This window comes from Prunus avium, chromosome 6 (assembly GCF_965620075.1).
Source record: "Prunus avium chromosome 6, drPruAviu1.hap1.1, whole genome shotgun sequence".
Classification (NCBI taxonomy): domain Eukaryota; kingdom Viridiplantae; phylum Streptophyta; class Magnoliopsida; order Rosales; family Rosaceae; genus Prunus; species Prunus avium.
The window spans coordinates 27149155-27169766 of NC_142289.1; the positions used below are offsets into that span (position 1 = coordinate 27149155).

General features: G+C 38.1%; 2 protein-coding genes and 1 long non-coding RNA gene across 3 annotated transcripts; 1 reads left to right on the forward strand and 2 right to left on the reverse strand.

The window, feature by feature from the left end:
• The first annotated feature begins 3626 nt into the window (after positions 1-3626).
• Positions 3627-4352, forward strand: LOC110771763 (uncharacterized). The gene has a single exon (XM_021976111.2). The coding sequence runs from the start codon at positions 3627-3629 to the stop codon at positions 4350-4352; it is 726 nt and encodes a 241-aa protein (XP_021831803.2).
• Positions 4353-10973: 6621 nt separating this feature from the next.
• On the reverse strand, positions 10974-11886 carry LOC148293953 (protein FAR1-RELATED SEQUENCE 5-like). Its single transcript, XM_088254663.1, has one exon. The coding sequence runs from the start codon at positions 11874-11876 to the stop codon at positions 10974-10976; it is 903 nt and encodes a 300-aa protein (XP_088110789.1). The 5' UTR covers positions 11877-11886.
• A 3423-nt stretch (positions 11887-15309) lies between these two features.
• LOC148293954 (uncharacterized) lies at positions 15310-18629 on the reverse strand. The gene is made up of 3 exons (XR_015836230.1): positions 18289-18629; positions 17500-18142; positions 15310-16533 (listed from the first exon to the last, which is right to left on the reverse strand). It is a non-coding gene; the product is annotated as an uncharacterized LOC148293954 (long non-coding RNA).
• Positions 18630-20612: the final 1983 nt, after the last annotated feature.

Genomic DNA, 20612 nt, shown 5'->3' on the forward strand with positions numbered 1-20612 from the left:
ACATCTACATAAAGTAACAACCATGCATGTTAACAATATTGGCAATAGCAATAACAAAATCATAATCTGTCACTTTCTTTTTTTATACTCAAACATAAACTAACAGACTCAAAAATAAACGTTGTTTCTCTAATTCTAACAGATGCAATTCTAATAGTGCTCAACACCCTGCAATTCAACCACCAGATTTGAACCATTCATCATCTGCAAAAAGGCAGTAATCATCTATTTCCACCTCTACCAGGTGACCAATAACAGATAAGAAGAACCCATTTACTTTACTACTCTATCCAATGAAACCAAATATATTACTGTGTTTCCAATCCTTCAAAATTCAGCAGTTGGTTATCTCAATAATTTACCAAACAAAATGAAAGGTGGGTTTTCGATTTCTGAAAGGCAAATAAAAAGTGATATTCAATGGATTCAATTTGATTCTCATTTCCACTTGTTTCTTCAGCAACCAAACAGATATGAGACTATCTGAACAAACCCAAATCAAAGACCCTAGAAAGCCCCAAATCAATGACCCTAGAAAATCCCAAATCAAAACCTAAAAAGATAATGCAGAATATTAGCATAATGAACAAAAAAAATACTCACTTGGGTTTGAATTTTGAAGGCGAAACTTCTGCACAATTTCGGTTTTCTGAAGATTGAATGACAAAAACTCGTTTTTGTCAGCCACCAACCATCAGACGAATAGAACAGATGCAAAGAAGAATGACGTAGAGAGATGAAATCACTAGGAGGAGGCGGAGGTGACGAAGAGAAACGACGTATAGAGAGACGAAGAGATGAGACGTGAAGAGGAGGCAGAGGCGACGAAGAGCAAAGACGCAGAGCAGAGGCGATGAGATGTGAAGGAGGAGGCGGAGGCTTCGAAACCCATGGTTCAGCTTGGGTTTACAAAACCCTCATACGATGGATTCTTATCCGGAGCAAAAAAATAAGTCACAACCAGTCCAATGTGCTATTTAGATTCACCAAACAACGGTTAGGACTATAATCCATTTTAATTGGAAAAATCCAGTCCAGTCCAGCCCACCAAACAGGGCCGAAATGTCCAGCCTCCGCATCCCTGGTGTGTTAGTTTCTTTTTATTTATTTTCTTTTTCTTTTATTTTTTGTTTGCTGTTTTATGTTCTTTTCGTTTATTTTTTATTTTTATTTTTTTCTTTTCCCTTTTTATTTTTCTCTCCTAGTTTAATTTTTTTTTGGCTGTTTCCTTTCTCCTTGATTTTCGTTCCCCGTCTTCTAACATCATTTAGTCGTTTTTGTTTCTCTTCTTGTTTCTTCTGTTTCTTTTCCACACCTTGAGGACAATGTGTGATTTAAGTTTGGGGGTGGGAAATTTTAGATTTTTAAATTTTTGAGTCTTGTCTAGAATTTTCGTTTTTAAGTTAATATCCATAGATTATTTTAAACGTTAGAACAAATGGACATGGTGAAGATTAATCCCACATTAGAGTCTTTTCTATTTATTGTTGCTTAGACACTAATTCATGAATTATACTTTGAAATTTGCACATCACACCAACATGGTTTGTGGAGAGTGAGATTGAAATACTTACTTTTTGTCTAAGTGTGTTTTAATTTTTGTTCTATATAAAATAAAGTTAGTATGTGTTATCAAGTAATAATTGTCTCACCCAAGGCTTTGCCTAGTGACCGGGCCAGTCCTGCCTAATCAACAGTGATTCTCAAGTCCAACGGTAGAGTTTTGGCATGGGGCAGAGTGGTTAGTTGGTTTCGTAGCCTTTTCAACTCGAGTTAATAAGTCCTTAGGGGTGTTCTACACCTAGTGCCCTAAAGCCTTGGTGGTTTGGGAGTCATTGACCTAAAGCTCGCTACATGGGTTGGATCGAAAGCTTAAGGGAATCGACATTGCACGACCACTACTGTTACTATTAAAAAAATAAAAAAATAATAATAATAAAAAAGAAAAAAAAAGAAAAGAGAGAATGATTCCATAAGTATGTGAAGTATGAATAAAAGGGATGAGAGGTAAGGGTTTTAGTCGAGTCTCCTTAACTATGATGGTTCACTTTACACCAAAGGAAGTTTGTGAATTATTTTCTAATTGATTCTAAATAGCTTAGACTCTATGGTGGGATTAGTTGGATCTATTGAAGAGATGTTCTAGTTTTTAAAATTTGCTATGGATTGCAACTTGAAAGTGGAAGTTTTGACTTGGTTGTTAGTCACAGGTGTCTAGTCTGTTAAGTTTTTATTTTTTTGTTTTGAGTCTCGTTTTGCTTGAGGACAAGCAAAAAACTAAGTTTGTGGGTATTTTGATGGGCATATTTTATATTATATATTTAACCTCATTCTTAGTATATTTTGGTTGATATTTTGGAAGAATTTTGATACTTTGAATTATATTTCCAATATAGGACTTTCGACTTCCTCTGGAGCAAAACATAATCAAATGGACGAATTTTGGAGTAATTATAGTTGGAGGACGTTCGTGTGTCACTTAGCTTGATCGTATCAAAATTTCAGATGTTTCTACCAAGCGTTTATTTTCTGGCGATAAAATAAAGGGGCAGTGCGCTGTGCTGGAATAGTGACGTTTTGGGCCTTTATTGCGTTTTTGGAGCCCAAGATGACCTCGGATGGGTTCATGGCCTTCTGGAGAAGTGTTCAGAACGTTTTTATCTTTAAAACAAGCTATCTTGGGCCGGATTTGGAGGAGATTTGAGCCCAAAACGTGGCTGGGCAGATTATTGGCAGATTCTCCTAGTCCAATTTGGATTTGATTTCCTAGTTTTATTTTATTTTAACCTAGTTTCCTTGTGGAGATTGGCCGGGAGATGAAGACGAAGACATGTTGAATCTTCTCACTTGTACCTTTTCTCACTCAGATCTTCTCACTGAAACCTCTTCGGACTCATACCTTCTCACTCAGATCTTCTCACTCAAACCTCTTCGGACTCAGAGCTCTCTCATCTCTGCCCAAATGCGATTATATCCTCTTTTCTGTCTGTGGGTGGGTTGGGCATGCTTTCGACACATGTATCGTCAGATATGGGGCACCGTTTACCCCACAAACCAATATAATATTTAACTACCAAAACCCAATATGAAAATTGAGGGAAAACTGCCCTAAACCCTATATTATTTTCATTATATTTCATTAAACCAACTAGTTGGATAAACATCCATCACATTTTAATAACATTACTACTATATTTCGGTGTGGGAAAATGAAAAGTTATGTGATGGGACGTTCTGTGACTAGTCAGTAATCCGTCACATTTGTTTCATTGACATAAAAAGGGCGGGAAAATCCTAAAAATGGCTATGCATATAGGTTCTTAATTTACTTTTTGACTGTCTGACTTTGCATTTCGACGACATTTTCCTTCTCTTCTGTTTTTCTCTAGTTTTAGGGTGTTGGTTCAGTTTCTTTAAAAAGGGTCAAGTGAGAAAAACCTCAAGTGGAAACACATTTTCCAAACGGTAAAACAAACACACCCTATAACAGAACCAAAACCCCATCTATTCTCATTTCTCCCCTCTTCCACTCCTCAAATCGTTCCATTCCAAAAAAATAGAAACACATGAATTCCAAATATTTCACTACAGTCAGAGGAAAGAGAAGGAAGCATATCCATTTGGAGATGCCCCAAGCCTTCATCCCAGAGTTGGCTTGGTTTAAAGTGATGTTATACGTGGCAACCCAATCTTCGGAAGATCTCTTCCGTATGGCATCTGTGTGCCCATTATTCCGGACGTTGGCAAACACTCCACAAGTGTGGAACACCATTTCAATGGCTAAGTACCCAGACCATCCTAGCTGGTACCATGCTAATCCTGCGGTCCAGCTTTTCTTGCAACAATGCAGAGCTTGCGAGAACCCTGAGTCAATATTTAGAGAGGCGTTCGAAGTGTTTTTCATGCATGGTAACGTGGAAGCGTTGTATGAGATGCGCATCGCAGCCACGACAGGCCATATGGAAGCGGCATATATAGTTGGACTTCTTGGCATGTCTGGAATTGGTCAGTCAAAAGAGGATGCATTAAAAATTTTGTGTTCTTTGAATCAACGTAACAACATTGATATGAAAGGAACCAGGGATGCTTTGAGACGAAGATTAAGCCGAGTTTGGAATGTTGCAAGACATATCGTAGATATGTTTTACTATGGGAAGATTAAGTTCAATCATTGCAGCGCTTGTAACAACAACGAATGGTGTTTTGTTATTGAAGGCTGGCCTACTGAAGCAAAGATAAATCCTTCGTTCTGGACTTGTTGCAATCGATGCAAATGGCACCGTGAGAGTGTTTTTTGGTTCAAGGTAATGCGTGTGTATGTTGTGCCAGGGAATCCATACCCTTATAATTAGTTGTAGTATGTTTTTAAGGTTTTTATGCTTTCTGGACTTGCTTCTCTTCAGTTCTACGTTGGCTGGCTACGTTGGCCAAATGTTGGGTTTTAATGTATTTTGTTTGGTGTTTGTGCAGTCATAAACCGTTTTATATATAAATCTACGTATATATATTTGTATACTTGAATGCTTACTGACATCAGAGATGGGTAATATGACATTTTACTGACATAGATATTTTGCCCAACTACAATCTTAATATTTGGTAAACGAAAAGGCGTGCATGGAGTGAGCTGTCTGTTCACCAGTGCTTGGAAAAGACATTTTCCCACTTATCATATCCTAAACTAATTTTTTTCTGATGCCATACAATGGTTGACATGTATTTTTTTCATTTACTTTTTCAAAACATCCCTTAACCCTAATAAAAATTAGAAGTTCAGAAATTGAAGAAGAGAGAAACTAATTGGCACCTGAAATGGTCTTTTCGCATAACAAAATTACAAAAAAAAAAAATTTGGGTCAATAAAATTAATAAATATAGAAGGTAAAAAGTCATATAATAATAATTTAGGGTAAAGAACAATATAATAATAATTTAGTGTCACCACGAAACGGGGAATTCAGTAAGAAAGATGAAGCCTCAATGAATTCGTAGCAATTTTCGGAAGTTTTTTTTATCATTTTTGTGTTTTTAGTTATGAATTTTGTAAGGCAAAACAATAAAATAAGAATTTAGGGTAAAAAGCAAGAATGTTTGGTTGCAACTGACGTACACTTGTGCAAGTGGTGAAAGGTATGCACTGAGATCGCGTCATGTGTCAACTTGCGATTATTTGGGGTTTTTTAGTGCAAACAACTTGAACAAGTTGTAATAAATAGTCAGAAAATCGTAAAAATGCCCCGAAAATTACTCCGGCCTCCTTGTGACGTTATAAAACTAGAGGAACCTATAAAGCATCCATTTCGCAATGAAAAAATCCAAATTGTTTCAGAGAACTGACTTTCCTCTTAACCCTAAGTATATATGTTTGTTCACTTTAACAAGTATATTTCCTTAATATTCGTTATATAATTTGTAATAAGACAAGAAATAGTTTCCTTTCAAATATAAGGATGTAACATAATCTGTTTTTGTTTTGTTATAATAATGTACATATATAATAATTGCACACTGCTTTGAAGCCATCATTGCAACTGCGCCTAGAGCTTTGAACACGTCAGAGGTATTCAATAAGTAGTCCATATGCCACTGCGTCTAGAGTTATGAACCGTCACAGGTATTCAATAAGTAGTCCATCGGGAATCAGTACAAAATATCCATCATGTCCAATCACATAAAATAATGCCATACTTTTTTGAAAAACCTCACACCACTCAAGCAATTTTAAAATATTAGTGAATATTTGTCCTAGTCTATATAAGTTATTATGTATTCACGCTGCATTTTTTTCACAGTATATGTTAACTTTGAGGGATTCCACAAACATATAATATAAAGGAAGAAAAAAATAGTAGGAGATGAACCAGTACAAAAAAACAATAACATAACCTTGTCACAAACGCACTCACAAATGCTTTTCCATAAACCTTGCCCTAACATATAATAAATAAAGGCAACATTGCATTTGATGCAACCATGTCCAAATCTGATACGTGATCACACAAAAATGGACATGGCAGCAACATATGACTGAAGTAGATGGCCACATTGCATCACATGTTCTCATCATTAAAGACATCAAAATATGAAGGTTGAAATCTTCCATAATAGTAAGCATCAAAATAGGTTTGAAGCAGAGTTGAACGAAAATTCCAATTCCACTGATTTGCCTCTGCTCAAGCACGATAACCAAAATGGTTACTTCCCTTGGTGAGTATATTTGTTAACGTCGGAAAAGGTAATAGATGACCAATCAAACCCGGGTACGACGAGTTTTGCATAGGACCGGAAGTAGTCGAATCCAGCTTGCATCACACGCTTCTTTGACTCCACTGCATTAGATGAGTTCTTGTATTTTTGAACAGCTACACTCCGAAGTCGTTTGTGTCTACGCTTCATGCGCTGCAACTTCGCCCTATCCAGATTGGCCTGCCTTTTGTCATCTTCAATTTGGCCTTCAACAAATTCCAAACGTGCCCTTGCCCTTTGGATTTCATCACAAAGTTGAAGATGCCTCTCCTTCCAGAATCCAAGAACCCTTTCAGACTCAAAACTTCCAACAAAATGGTCATTTTGTCTAGGAATGTGACACTGCTTGTCTGGTGACTCACTTGCGTGTCGAAGGCGGTCTTTGTTTGGAGGGGTGTTTATTATGCTGACATCAAACTTGGTTAGTAAATCCATTCTATGGAGGGAGAGAGTTTCAGTCGATGGAGAGAGATTCGGTGGAGGAGTCAGTTTTTCGTGGAGGGAGAGTTTCTATGAAGGATGTGATAGTAATACCAATAAAAAGGTTCCCGCCAAAAAATATTTGGTTGACAATGTATAAATTAATTTTTTGTCTGATACAATCTAAGTTTAATCCTAACCACTGTGGTAGGGTTCACTAACTAGATGTCACTTCCATTCAGTTTCTTTCAACCACTGACAGTGGTGTAATGAGGTTGACATGCTTGAAAAGCAAAACCTGACACCTCTTTTTAAAAATTGAAATAAAGTACATATGTTGACTACACGCAAGCTTTAGTATGTTGGTCTATAAAGCTATGTCCCCTTCCTCAAACGAAATTGCATATGCAATCCTCATCCTCTAAAAACAAATAGGATTATTCAAGCATGTCATCCTCTTCAGGCGCCAACAACACAGTCGAATATGAAAAAATGGAGTTGCAGGCTCCATTTCCATGTTGTACTCGCCGACCCCTTCCATTTTCAACATCATTTGGGAGTGAGGGGGACTCCGATGATCCATTAGAGGCAATACATGCAGTCAGTAGCAAGCTAGATTATAATTCTAGACTGATCAATTCGTGGCACGAGAAATGTGTTGAAGACGAGGCCATTCTGGCTGATCTTAACATTAGAGTTAACAAAGCGTTCTCCCAAAAGAACAAGTACTTGAAGTTGAGTCATACAAGGAAGTTGAAAGCAGAGGAGTTGGATACAGTAATGAATGATGAAATTAAAGGTTGTTTGATGAACCATATGCGATGCGAAGAGCACCATAGTGAACTGGAGATGGCATTCAACGAAGGATTCGAAAATTTCCGAGCATTTGCGGCAACTACTCATACAAGTTATAATTGGGACTATGTATCCCCTGATGTTGTGAGAGAGATACTAGACGATGGTGGTGACATGAGTGAGCATAAGCACGTCAAAGCTGCTCGGAAGAAGCCGACCAATACGACTGACTAATTGCGGCTACAGCTGTTCAGTTGGTTGGGGTGATCGTGGTATGGCTAACAGGGACCAAATAATATGCTTTGCAATGTAAAACTATCTTATGGGACCATTATGTCAGTCGTCAGGAATTCGTCAATTTTGTATGAATGAATGAAATGTTTGGATGCAGTAAATTAAGCTATACAAATAATGGGTTATTCATGGACTTTTTTCTGATGTTATACAATACTTGGAATGTAATTTGTTCTTTTTATTTTTCAAAACATCCCTTCACCCTAATAAAGGAAAAAAAAATTAACAAATTGAAGAAGAGAGAAACTGATTAACACCAAAAATGGTCTATTCTCACTCAAAATAACAATAAAAATAATAATTTCGAGTAAATATAATTAACAAATGTAGAGGCTAAAAAGTAATATAATAATAATGTAGGGTAAATAATAATAAAATACTAATATAGCGTAACCATGAAACAAGGAATTCAGTAAGGAAGATGAAGTGTCAATGAGTTCGTATCAATTTTCGAAACATTTTTATCATTTTTGTGTATTTAGTTATGAATTTCATAAGAAAAAACAATAAAATAAGAATTTAGGGTAAAAACCAAGGATGTGGCCATGTGTATTGACGTACACTTGTGCAAGTGGTGAAAGGTGATGCGCTCAGATCGCGCCAGGTGTCAGCTTCTGATTATTTTGGCTTTTTTTAGTGCAAAAATCTTGAAAAAAGTTAAATAAATTGTAGGAAAATTGGAAAAATGCCCCGAAAATTACTCCGGCCTCCTTGTGACGTTATACAACTGGGGAAACCTAGAAATCATCAATTTCATAAAGAAAAAATTTGAATGCCTTTAGATAACTCACTTTCCTCTTAACCCTAGCTATATATGTTGTTAACTTTAACCTAGATAACCTACATCAACAAGCATCTCCCGTGAATGCTCGAAATTGTCTTTTAAAATGAATAACCATGAAACGGGGAATTCAGTAAGGAAGATGAAGTGTCAATGAGTTCGTATCAATTTTCGGAACATTTTTATCATTTTTGTGTATTTAGTTATGAATTTCATAAGAAAAAACAATAAAATAAGAATTTAGGGTAAAAACCAAGGATGTGGCCATGTGTATTGACGTACACTTGTGCAAGTGGTGAAAGGTGATGCGCTCAGATCGCGCCAGGTGTCATCTTGCGATTATTTTGGCTTTTTTTAGTGCAAAAATCTTGAAAAAAGTTAAATAAATAGTAGGAAAATTGGAAAAATGCCCCGAAAATTACTCCGGCCTCCTTGTGACGTTATACAACTAGGGGAAGCTAGAAATCATCAATTTCATAAAGAAAAAATTTGAATGCCTTTAGATAACTCACTTTCCTCTTAACCCTAGCTATATATTTTGCAACAACCAACATCACAAGTATATTTCCCTAATATTAATTATCTAAGTTTTAATAATACAATAATTAGTTTCCTTTCATATAAAAGGCTGTAAACGTATCTGTTTTGTTATAATAATCCACATATATAATAATTGGACAATGCTCTGAAGCCATCATGGGTGCGTGCATCTAGATCTTTGAACACGTCAACGCTATTCAATAAGTTGTCAATATGGCTCCGTCTTGGGTTCGTAGTAAATATCTCTATCATGTCAAATCACATCGTTCGATGGCCTGACACCAGCCAAGCAATTTTGAAATAGTACTAAATATTTGTCCTAGTCTATATGAGTGATTAGAACTTCACACAATATTTTATTTTTCACAGTATATGTTGCTTTGAGGGATTCCCTAAACATATAATATAAAGAAAGATAGAAAAAGTGTGACATGAAACAGTACAAACAACAACATATAACTGGGACAAATTAGAAGTATATTTCCTTAATGTTCATTATCTAATTTATAATAACACAAGTATTACTTTCACTTGCTTCATATATAATTATTGGGACTATGTATTGCAATTCCTTGTGTCTAAAATTGTATTTTGCAAAAACTGAAATATTATTCAATAAGTTGTCAATATCACCACGCGTTGGGAATCAGTAAAGTCGCATTATCATGTCCCTTCACATTAAACAGATGGCGTACTTTTTTCAAAAAATTGACACGTCAGTCATAAGTAACACTCTCCTTATTCACTTTACATGCCAATGTGCTATACATTCTTTGGTGAATGATTTATGGGTTATTTATATAACAAAATATTACAAATATTGCTGAATATTTATTTCGTCTATATGAGTGGGGACACGAGTGACCATAAGCACGTGCAAGCTGCTCGGAAAAAGCTGACCCATATGACCGAGTGAATATGGCTACCATTGTTCAGTTGGTTGGGGTGATCGTGATATTGCTAAGAGGGAGCACATAAAATGCTTTGCAATGTAATTTTCTTGTGTGTGCGAAATTACGAGTAGTTGAAATGTTGGTGTACACTTTAATATTCTCCAAGCATTCGAAATGTGATTAGCTGCAATGTACTTATCATGCATAGAAGATGTTGTATTGTAGTTTGTATTTTACACGCTGATTTCTAATCATTGTGTTCCAACATAGTGCAAATTTGAAGTATCCTTCAGGTACGAATGTTTACAAAATCGTGCACCAATATTGCTTCATAGTCAAGGTCAGATCTTAATAACCAGTCAAGCACTAGAACATAACATTAGGAAAAATTGGTTGCTGCTGTAAATGATTAGTGTTGCTAGAAATGATTCGTGCTGGAAATCATTACTGCTGATGGAAACAACAGCTCCCTGCTGGAAATGCTACATTACCCTGTGATATAATCAATGAATCTGTGTCACTCGTTCATAATTCAGCATAAACTACCCATTGTACATGGTAAAAGTCATTGCTTCTTCACAAAACTCAAAATTTGATACTTTATCAAATGTCTATGAAAATTTCCAAATAGGGAGAAGACATGTAAAATTAACATGTGTCCAAATTTCATGCAAGAAGTAAACCAACCAAATTTCCATTTCAATTAGCAGTGGACAAAGTAAAAGCTTATCAGTGGACATGAACAAACAAATAAAATAAAACTGCATATAGAAAACTTAACCTGATCATTAGCCTTCATAACAACCGGCCTTTGTATAATACAAACATAAATCATTCGGTACGTCCGTGCATCCTGTAAAATTCGTCGAATAATGGGTCACTGAGATATATTGGAGTTGATTCCTCATTGTTTGACGGTGATGTCCTGCATAAACACCAAACACAAGCACATAAAAAATTTAACTATTCAAATTTTAGGTGTTATTATAAATAGTTTTAACATCTTACGGTGTGTTCAAATTTCTTGAGCATTGTCTTCTATCATGACCAATGTCTCCACACTCCCGACAGTGTCGAATCCCTCGCTTCATTGGCTTTTCCTTTGCTCCCGTTACTTGTTTCCACCTTCCTTTGCACCTTACTCTCTTAGGGTCTTTCATATATTGTGTTTGAGAGCTAGACCCTCCAACTTCGTTATTACTTGGTCCATCCTTCAACAACTTCAACTTCACCCGCAAACTTTTTAGAGTCTCTGACACTAGCTCACATCCTTCTTCACACATTAATGCATCCTCAACCACATCTGAAGCAAGTCGGGACATTGTACTCCGCTTTATTAAAAGACCAGGATCTGCAGAGTCTTTAATTTCGTTGCCATTTGCATCTGACACCAATCCAGCTTTCGCAGTTTTCTTCCACCTTTTCAAAATATATTTATCGGGCATATATTCAATCTGGTCCCTTCTGAACAATGCTAGGATGTGCTTGCAAATAATCCCAACAAATTCAAATTTTTTGCAGCTACACGATGCGTGGTCAGAATCTTTGACATATACGACTTCTGCCACTCTTGTTTGCCAATTTTTCCTTTCGCTCACATTAAAGACAACTTTTGAAGCATCCTCTGTTTTGAGCTCTAGGAAACATGCTGTACTTTGTATTAGTTCTTTCTCAAACTTTTGAAACATTGCCCTTGTGTACAAGGTAGCCATTTGTTTGTTCATTGGCATTGGTAGAATACATTGAGCCACTTCAAATGCATCTATGTGATCAGCAGCTAACTCTTTTTGACGTTGATGGGAAAGTGCCCTCTCAAATCGTATTATGAAATCCATCAACGAATTTCTCCTTGATATGTATTGCTTGAAGAAAGCATGAGAACCTTCCGCTCTTTGGCTGCTTGACATTCCAGCGGCAAAAAAGTCTCGTGTGTAGGCTGGAACCCAAGATTCCCTTAAATCAAACATTGAACTTAGCCATTGATGGTCAGTCAAACCAGCCTTTGTAACCACAATATTCCACTTTGCATCAAACTCATCCTTATTGTCAGTCAAACCAGCCTTTGTAACCACAATATTCCACTTTGCATCGAACCGCCACCTCCTCCTCTCTCTTCCCCGGCCAGCACAGCCCTCGGAGCCGATGAATCCCGCCGGAAAACGCAGAAAATCGCAGTGTTTCTGACAGATTTTCCAAGGCTTCGTTCTCCCTCATTTCTCCACCAAATTGGACGAGTGAGGTATGGTTTTTGGACTACTTTTCGTGCTCTAGCTGCCCATGGGATAAGATTCCAGAAATTTTGAGAGTTTGTAGTCCGTTTTCTGAATTTAAATTCTGCCGGTTTTCAGTTAGAATTTCCGGCCACTTCCGGCCACTTTTTGGCCTTAGCCCAAGAACAAAAGTGACTCCAAATTAGGTGTATTACCTAGAGTAGGAGTTCGGAGTCAAGATGTTAAGTTTTTCCGGCGAGTGGTTATCGCTTTGGACACCCACGTGCTGTCGGCGCGTGTGGTGTTGCACTGTAGCAGAGAGACATTTTTTTATCCTAAAATGACCTCCTGGTTGTCACGAGCGCGTAGGAATTTACGGAACTCAATTCGGATAACGTTTGAACCCCGAACGGATTTTACATATTGTGTGAATTCCGGGTTCGATATGTTAGAACCGTTGGATCACTTCCAAATTAATATATGTTGATTTAGACATTCCTAGGATCGTGTAGGAATTCGCGGATCGGGAATCGGAGCCCCGGATGTTCCGATTTAAATAGTTAAAGTTTGTGTTTTACATTAACCGTCCGGTCGTGCGATCGCGAGTGATCTAACCGTCCAATCCGGACCAAACTTGCAGGACGTGTATCCTAGTCCTTGAGGAACCCTTAGGGACGTTCGGATCATAAAACGGAGCGTGGGCCCCGCGGGCCCGGTTGACTAAATTTAGAAAGTTTGACTCTCGGTTGACCGTGAGTCTTCCAAGGTAGTTTCATACTTTGAAAAGTATTAGGATGACCTTGTAAACGAGTGTTAATTGTTATTTGAGTTATTTGGGTTATATTGGGAGTATGAGCTTGTTTATAATATCCTATGGGATTCTTGGATAATATTTGATAATTGAAATTATGAAATGAATAATTATGGGATACTCGATTCGTAGAGTTGTGAAAGTGAGTCTTGGGACTCGGTTATGATTATTAGGAAAAGAATGGGTATTGCTTTCAAATAAATGGCATGGTTTTAAGATGGAAATGTTATGCATATGAATTAAATGGTTTATTGTAATGCACTTTATATTTAATAGTCGAGATTATTATTTTGTAAAGTATTTGTGATATATTTGTGGATTTGATATGTTCGAGGGTCTTGGAGTTTATATATATAATGTTTGAGAAAACACTATCTTAGGTACTTCCCCGGTTATGGGTTTTATGTTTGAGAGTTATTTGTCTACTATGAATATGTATTTTGTTTTGGGAAAATTGAATTAAGGAAGGATATATTACTTTATAATATTTATATAAGGATTACGAACTCCACCATCATACGTACCTCCCCCTTGGATTATGATTTTTTGGAAACAGTGGATATGGACACTGGGATACATGGAAATGGATATATGGATATGGTTTGGTTACTATTCACACACGTGCCGTGTTTCGGGCGTGTGGGCTTTCTTGGTCACGGATCCTGGAATTGTGGGATGCCGGAAAAATTGTGGATATGGTATGAATATGTTGGCACTCGAACGCCCTTGATCAGGGGTTCGAGGACCCTTAATTGGGTAGTCTGCGCGCGTAGTACTGTTTACAGGCGTACGGGTCTTGATTCTTCGTCCGTACGTGCTGGCTGAGAGTTAGTCCCCCAGTTGGACGGCTCGTCCCTAGCCACATAGTCTGTTTGAGGGCTGATAATTGTGAGCTAGTCAACAATCCCCTGTTGGATTGTTCTCCCCAGTACATGATGTGCAACATCACATGTACCTCCCCTTGGATACTGATACATGGAAATTGTGAATGTGGTCTGGATATGATGGAACCCTTAATTGGGTAGTCTGCGCGCGTAGGACTGTTTACAGGCGTACGGGTCTTGATTCTTCGTCCGTACGTGCTGGCTAAGAGTTAGTCCCCCAGTTGGACAGCTCGTCCCTAGCCACATGTCCGTTTGAGGGCTGATAATTGTGAGCTAGTCAACAATCCCCTGTTGGATTGTTTTCCCCTGGTACATGATGATGGTGAGAGGTGGGTGTGTTTATGTATATATATAATTATTCTTTTCTTGTTATACATATTACATATATGTATATGTGGTTTTGATTCTGGTTTGAGATTTGTGAGCCTGCACATGTATGAGCGTATAAGCCCTGGATTTGGGCAGTGTTGTTTGGAGCCATACGCCTTGGATAGGGTATGGTTGCGGGATCGAACTGTTAAAAGGGGAATAATTGGATAATGTGTTTAATGTACATACGCCTTGAATAGGGTATGGTTACGAATTTGAACTGATACAAAGGAAGAGTTTGAGAATGTGTTCATTGTGTTTTTGTCGAATTTGAAATTGTGATGGATCCGAAATGTGTAGTTGGTTATGTTGTGAATGATTGTTTATTTTCGGAGTTGTGACCGTTGAGATGAGAACTACGTGTGGCTTGATCCCTTGTCCAAGGGTACGTAGGCAGCCTGGGGTCTCATCAGGCGCAGCCGCGAAATATGATTGTGTTTAAAAGGTTTGATCGATTCTGCGTATGTGATTTTCGATGTGATTGTTGGATTTGAATCTAGTTTAATGGTTTCCGTGGTATTCATAAAGTTATTTGAGACCATTAGTTGTTTGGTCTATGTATTGTTCGACTTAAGAATATTGTTGGTTTGTTTCGAGTTATCTGAAGGCCGAGGGCCGATTTAATGAATCGCATGAGATTAAATTGTGCGTGCTGCCTGTTGGGATATTAAAATGTGAATTTTATGCAGGTTGAAAATTTGGGAAATGTTCGATTTACAGGGGAGACTCTGCCGAAATTTCGGTAGGAACTCTCGTGCCCTTAATCCTTTATGGGAAAAGAGGATATAGTTTCAATGAGTAGGCCTGACATCGGGTGATGTCGGGAATTCTACAGGAATCATCTCGGATTTCGAGAAATTCGGGGCGGGTCCTGTCATTTAGTATGTTATCGTCATTTTCAATATGAACGGTCTTCAAAAATAGAATGCCCACGTACAAGCTCATCTGGCAGATGAAGTAATTAATTGAGAAGACCGAAGTAGATCATCAAGAATTAGGTGAAGATATGACCAGGCATGTTACGTACACTACCCAAACACATAAGAGACAGCTTGAAAATGAGGGGTAATTCTCAATAATGCATATGATCATTTATTCCAGAAGCTTCAAGTTTACAGTCAACAATGATAGTACTTCTTGTTATAATCCAAGAAGTGATCCCACTTTGAACTTATTTCATCTACAACATTGAAACTTATTTATTGGTTTAAGGTTTAGTCGCCACAGTCAACAAAGTTGTAGTTGACAATAAGGTGGCCTTGGGCATTGCCTTTTCCATCAGTGTCTATCTGGTTAAACACATTCACGTCCAAATCTAACCCTCCATTGCTGCACTGATCCACAATCCTAAATGTCACTTGAGCTCCTGTGACAGGACCCGCCCCGAAATTCCTCGAAACCCGAGATGAATCCTGTGGAAATTCCGACATCTTACCGATGTCGGGCCCACCTACTAAAAACCGAGACTTTCTGCCGAAAATTTGGCAGAGTCTCCCCTGTAAATTGAACATTCCCCAAAAATTTTAACCTGCATAAAACACATTTTAAAACACCAACTGGCAGCATGCACAAGTTAACATCATGCAATCACATAATAGGCCTCCGGCCTTCAGGTAATTTGAAGCAGAACCAACAATGTTCTTAGGTCAATTAATACATAAACCATACCATTTATGATCTCAAACAATTATACTATCACCCCCAAAATCATTAAACCGGATTCAAATCCCTTAACCACATCAAAAATCCAATCACACATTCAGAATCGATCAAACCTTTTTAAACGCAGTAATATTCCGCGGCTGCACCTGGTGAGACCCCAGGCTGCCTACGTACCCTTGGACAAGGGATCAAGCCACACGTAGTTCTCATCTCAACGGTCACAACTCCGATAATAGATAATTATTTACAACATAACCAACCATACATTTCAGATCCATCACAATTCTAAATCCGATAAAAACACATTGATACATTATCACTTTCCTCCCAAGGCATCGTATTAAGAACAAATCCGAAGGGCCTGGACAAACTCCGACGGGCCTGGGCAAAATAATCAAATCTCCGAAGGGCCTGGACAAACTCCGACGGGCCTGGGCAAAATAATCAATCTCCGAAGGGCCTGGACAATCTCCGACGGGCCTGGGCAAAATAATCAATCTCCGAAGGGCCTGGGCAAACTCCGACGGGCCTGGGCAAAATAAATCAATCTCCGAAGGGCCTGGGCAATCTCCGACGGGCCTGGGCAAAATAATCAATCTCCGAAGGGCCTGGGCAAACTCCGACGGGCCTGGGCAAAATAAATCAATCTCAAACATAAAACCCATAACCGGGGAGGTACCTAAGGTAATGCTAAAGCATTCAAATTAACATTCTAAGTACCCCACACAAAATCAACAACGACAGCACTTTCTCAATTATTGTAAATCTACACTCAAGATATTCAAAAGTATCCAAACCCAAATATACAACACAAATACTTCATAATATATGAAATCCATTAATCAAATATATAATATATTTCAAATGAAATCATTAAAACAATATACACAAACTTTCCACATTTGGTCAACTGGACCCGCGGGGACCACGACCTCCGTTTTACGATCCAAACGTTCCTATGGATTCTTCAAGGTTTAGGAAACATGTCCTACAAGTTTGGTTCAGATTGGACGGTCGGATCGCTCACGATCGGACGGTTATCATAAAACACAAACTTTAAGTTATTGAATCGGAACATCCGGGGCTCCGATTCACGATCCGTCGAATCCTACACGATCCTAGGAATACTTAGATCAACATATATTAATTTGGAAGTGATCCAACGGTTCTAACATATCGAACCCGGAAATCACACAATATGTAAAATCCGTTCGGGGTTCAAACGTTATCCGAATTGAGATCCGTAAAATCCTACACGCTCGTGACAACCAGAGGATCGCATTGGGACAAAATGCCCCTCTGATACAGTGCCTACGCGCCGCCCCACGCGCTGGCAGCGCGTGGGTGTCCCAAGCGATATCGCATCGCCGGAAAATCTCAAAATCACGGCTCCAAACTTCTACCCTAGGTAAAACCCCTAATTTGGAGCCACTTTTGTTCTTGAACATACCCCAAATTCTCGACGGAAGTGGCCGGAATTTCAAATTGAAAACCGGCTGAAACCTAATTCCAAAATCGAGCTACAAACTCTCAAAATTTCTGGAATCCTATCCAACCAGCAGCTAGAACGTGAAAATCAGTCGAAAAACCATACCTCATTCGTCCGATTTGGTGGAGAATTGAGGGAGAACGAGCGATGGGAAAATCTGTCAAAAACCAGCCGCGATTTTCTGCATTTTCCGGTGGCTTCCGGTGGTGGTGGCGGCTGGGCTTGGCTGGGATTGGAAGAGGAAGACCAGCCGGTCAGTTTGGGACCGGTCTCAGCTCCAGTGGTGGACCATGGCGGCGACGGCGGCTCAAAGAAGCCGCCGGTGAACAGTAACAGCGAAGGGGTTTTTTTGGCTGCGCACGGGAGAGAGAGAGAGAGAGAAAAATGAGGGATTTTCTGATTTTTATTCCAATTAAACTTCGAAATTATTACGAGGTTTTTACCTCGTATCTCTCTCGTTAAAAGTCCGATTCAAGCCTACCGCATGTCTACGAACTCGTTTCGACGTACTCTACGCAACAGTACCACCGAAAGTCCCAAATTCCTTCCCGAACTTAAAATGACATTTTTGCCACCTTTTAAAATTAAGTAAATAATTATTGTTCTCAAAACCCTTAATTAATCCAAATCATTTTATTTTTATTGTTTATTGCAAATTATTTTCTCATTTCAATTTATTTCCTCTTAATTTAATTATTTTATTTCTTTTTCGGACCGGGATGTTACATCCTGTGCCCGTGTTTGTCACCTGCATATAATATCAATTTTACATATATAAATATACCTCGATTAACTAAATATAAATTGCAGAAATTAATGTATGCACTAATTATGTTTACTGAAAGATAATTAGAAGATGATCAACAAAACTAATTAGTACTAATGATAAATTACCAGTAAGCACTTCCCACAAGAATCTTGTCCGGTAGGGCCAACGGGTCCACAAAAGGCAGTCCATCCATATTTGCTGCACCATGACAATGGCTGATCAGCATCCCATGTTGCGCAGTAGACGCTTGCAGTACGCAAGTCCCAGTTGATATTCTGAGGATTGTACAGGTTGTACGTTGCTCTCACATTAGAAGCACTTTGCGCAGAAGCGCTGCCCACCACACAGACAATCATCATCGTCAGAAGCACTTTGCCCACAAGCACTTTCTCCATTTTGTGATGATTTGTAATATATTTCTGTCTATGATCTGCAGGCAAATAGTTAACAATTAATGTCGTCTATGGAGGTGGTGGAGAAGTGGTGGTGCTTGAATGTATATATATAGGGCGGAGGTTGGTGTTAGAATTACTAGTACACCCTTTGGAAAGTCAATTAGAATTGTATGCCACTACCAAACAGCCAAACTTCAAGACTTAATTATAAGTTTGACTGAAAATTTTCTACAGAGAACACCGTGCTCAATTCAAGAATGATTTCTGCATCTGATTTGGATTTGGATATATATATATATATATATATATATATATATATATATATATATATAAAATCCCTTAAATAAATTATAAAAATAATTTGAATTTGATATTCTTTGATCTTTCAATTAAATTATTGAAATTTAAGTACTTTCTTAAAGCACCGTGTTCATTGATTTTGTTGGTCTCAATTAGATGCCTTAATGATTTTTTGCAAGGATGATTTATGAACGAGGACTTGAAAAATAGACAATTTGGATCGTTGAAAAAAAAAATCGTAAGATATCCTAAAGGTAAAGGGTGCTCCTCAAATAATTTTTTTTGAGAATCCCTCAATGAGAGAGGCTTAGACTCAGCTATGGGACGTGGCAAAGCGGCATAGCGCTCATGCATAGGGAGACTTGGAGTTGTATACAGACACAAAGAGAAGTAGAGTAGTATGAAAATATATGCGGACAATCTTAATTTTATGCTGGGTATATATTGTATTAAAAATGTTATAATTTGGATTAGTTTTCAACTAATTAATTAAAGTGTTGCTTTGCTATTGGTCGTAAATGGTGGCTTGGCTTCGTATATATTATATTTAGGAGATATATATAATTGAACATTAATCACGGCTCAAAATGAGACTTTGAAGATAAGAGGTAAGGTAGAAGCATAGGACTTTAATTAAAAGTAATGGCTATCTGGTCTTTTACCTTATTATCTATCTCTAAGACTAGAAAGCGTCCTTATAATCTAGAAGCAGGAAGGAAGATAGATTTTCCATTTGGAGTGAGAAATTTTTCAAGCCACCTCCCACCCCGATCTCCACGCCTTGACAATTTTGGCTTGACCTAATTAATTGATTACTTAATTAATAAGATCTTTTATTAAAGCTAAAAGTAAACATCCACGCCTATTCATAGCAGATTCTGGATATATGCTTTGTATTTGTACCTGTACGTAACCTAATTAATTAATTGGCAGGCTTATTTAGCCCAATTTGGGATTCATCTCATCTCATCTTAAAGTAATCAAATAAATCAACAAGAAGAAAAATGTAGACCCAATTACAACCAAGTGGAAATATAAGATGTTAATTAGCTTAGAAAAGATCATTAATTATGTGTGTTAATTGTTTAATTATTTGCTTAGAAGTTGATATATGCTATGATCGATGTTCGATGTACATTGTTTTGTAGGCTAAATTTGTAGGATGTTGCTATTTCCATCCATTGTCCTATTTCCCCACCCACTATGTAAATTTGAAAAAAAACACAATCTTATCTTTCCACCCACCATATTATTCCTAAAATACCCTTTAAAATACCCACGTTTTCCTTCAAACCCCTCCCAAATCTAAAGAGTTAATCCAATGGTTGAAACCACCAAGTCTACCTCAACTACCACCCACGACGCCTTGCTCCTCCTCCTGATATACTTTCTATCTCTTTATATATGTGTGTGTACGTCTCTATCTCTCTCTCCATCGGCCCAAATCTCTCCGACGTCTTCCTTCACCACAAGCGTACACATCTCCTCCCTTCGCCAAGATCCAGCCCCCCACATCACCTAGATCTCTTTGTCTATGCTTAATTACCAATTTCAGTCCTGCCTTGGGAAGGCAAAAGACTTCTCAGCTATGGAAGAATTTGAGGGTAGGGAAGGGGGTGTTGTGCTTGGGTTGCTGGGTTGTGCTGAAAAGCGATGAAGCTGCAAGCTTGGCGACTTGGGTTAATGGGGTGGCAACTTTGTGGGTGTCAAGCAAGATTGGGGTTAGGTGTCTCTTGAGAACTAGCTGGGCGGGT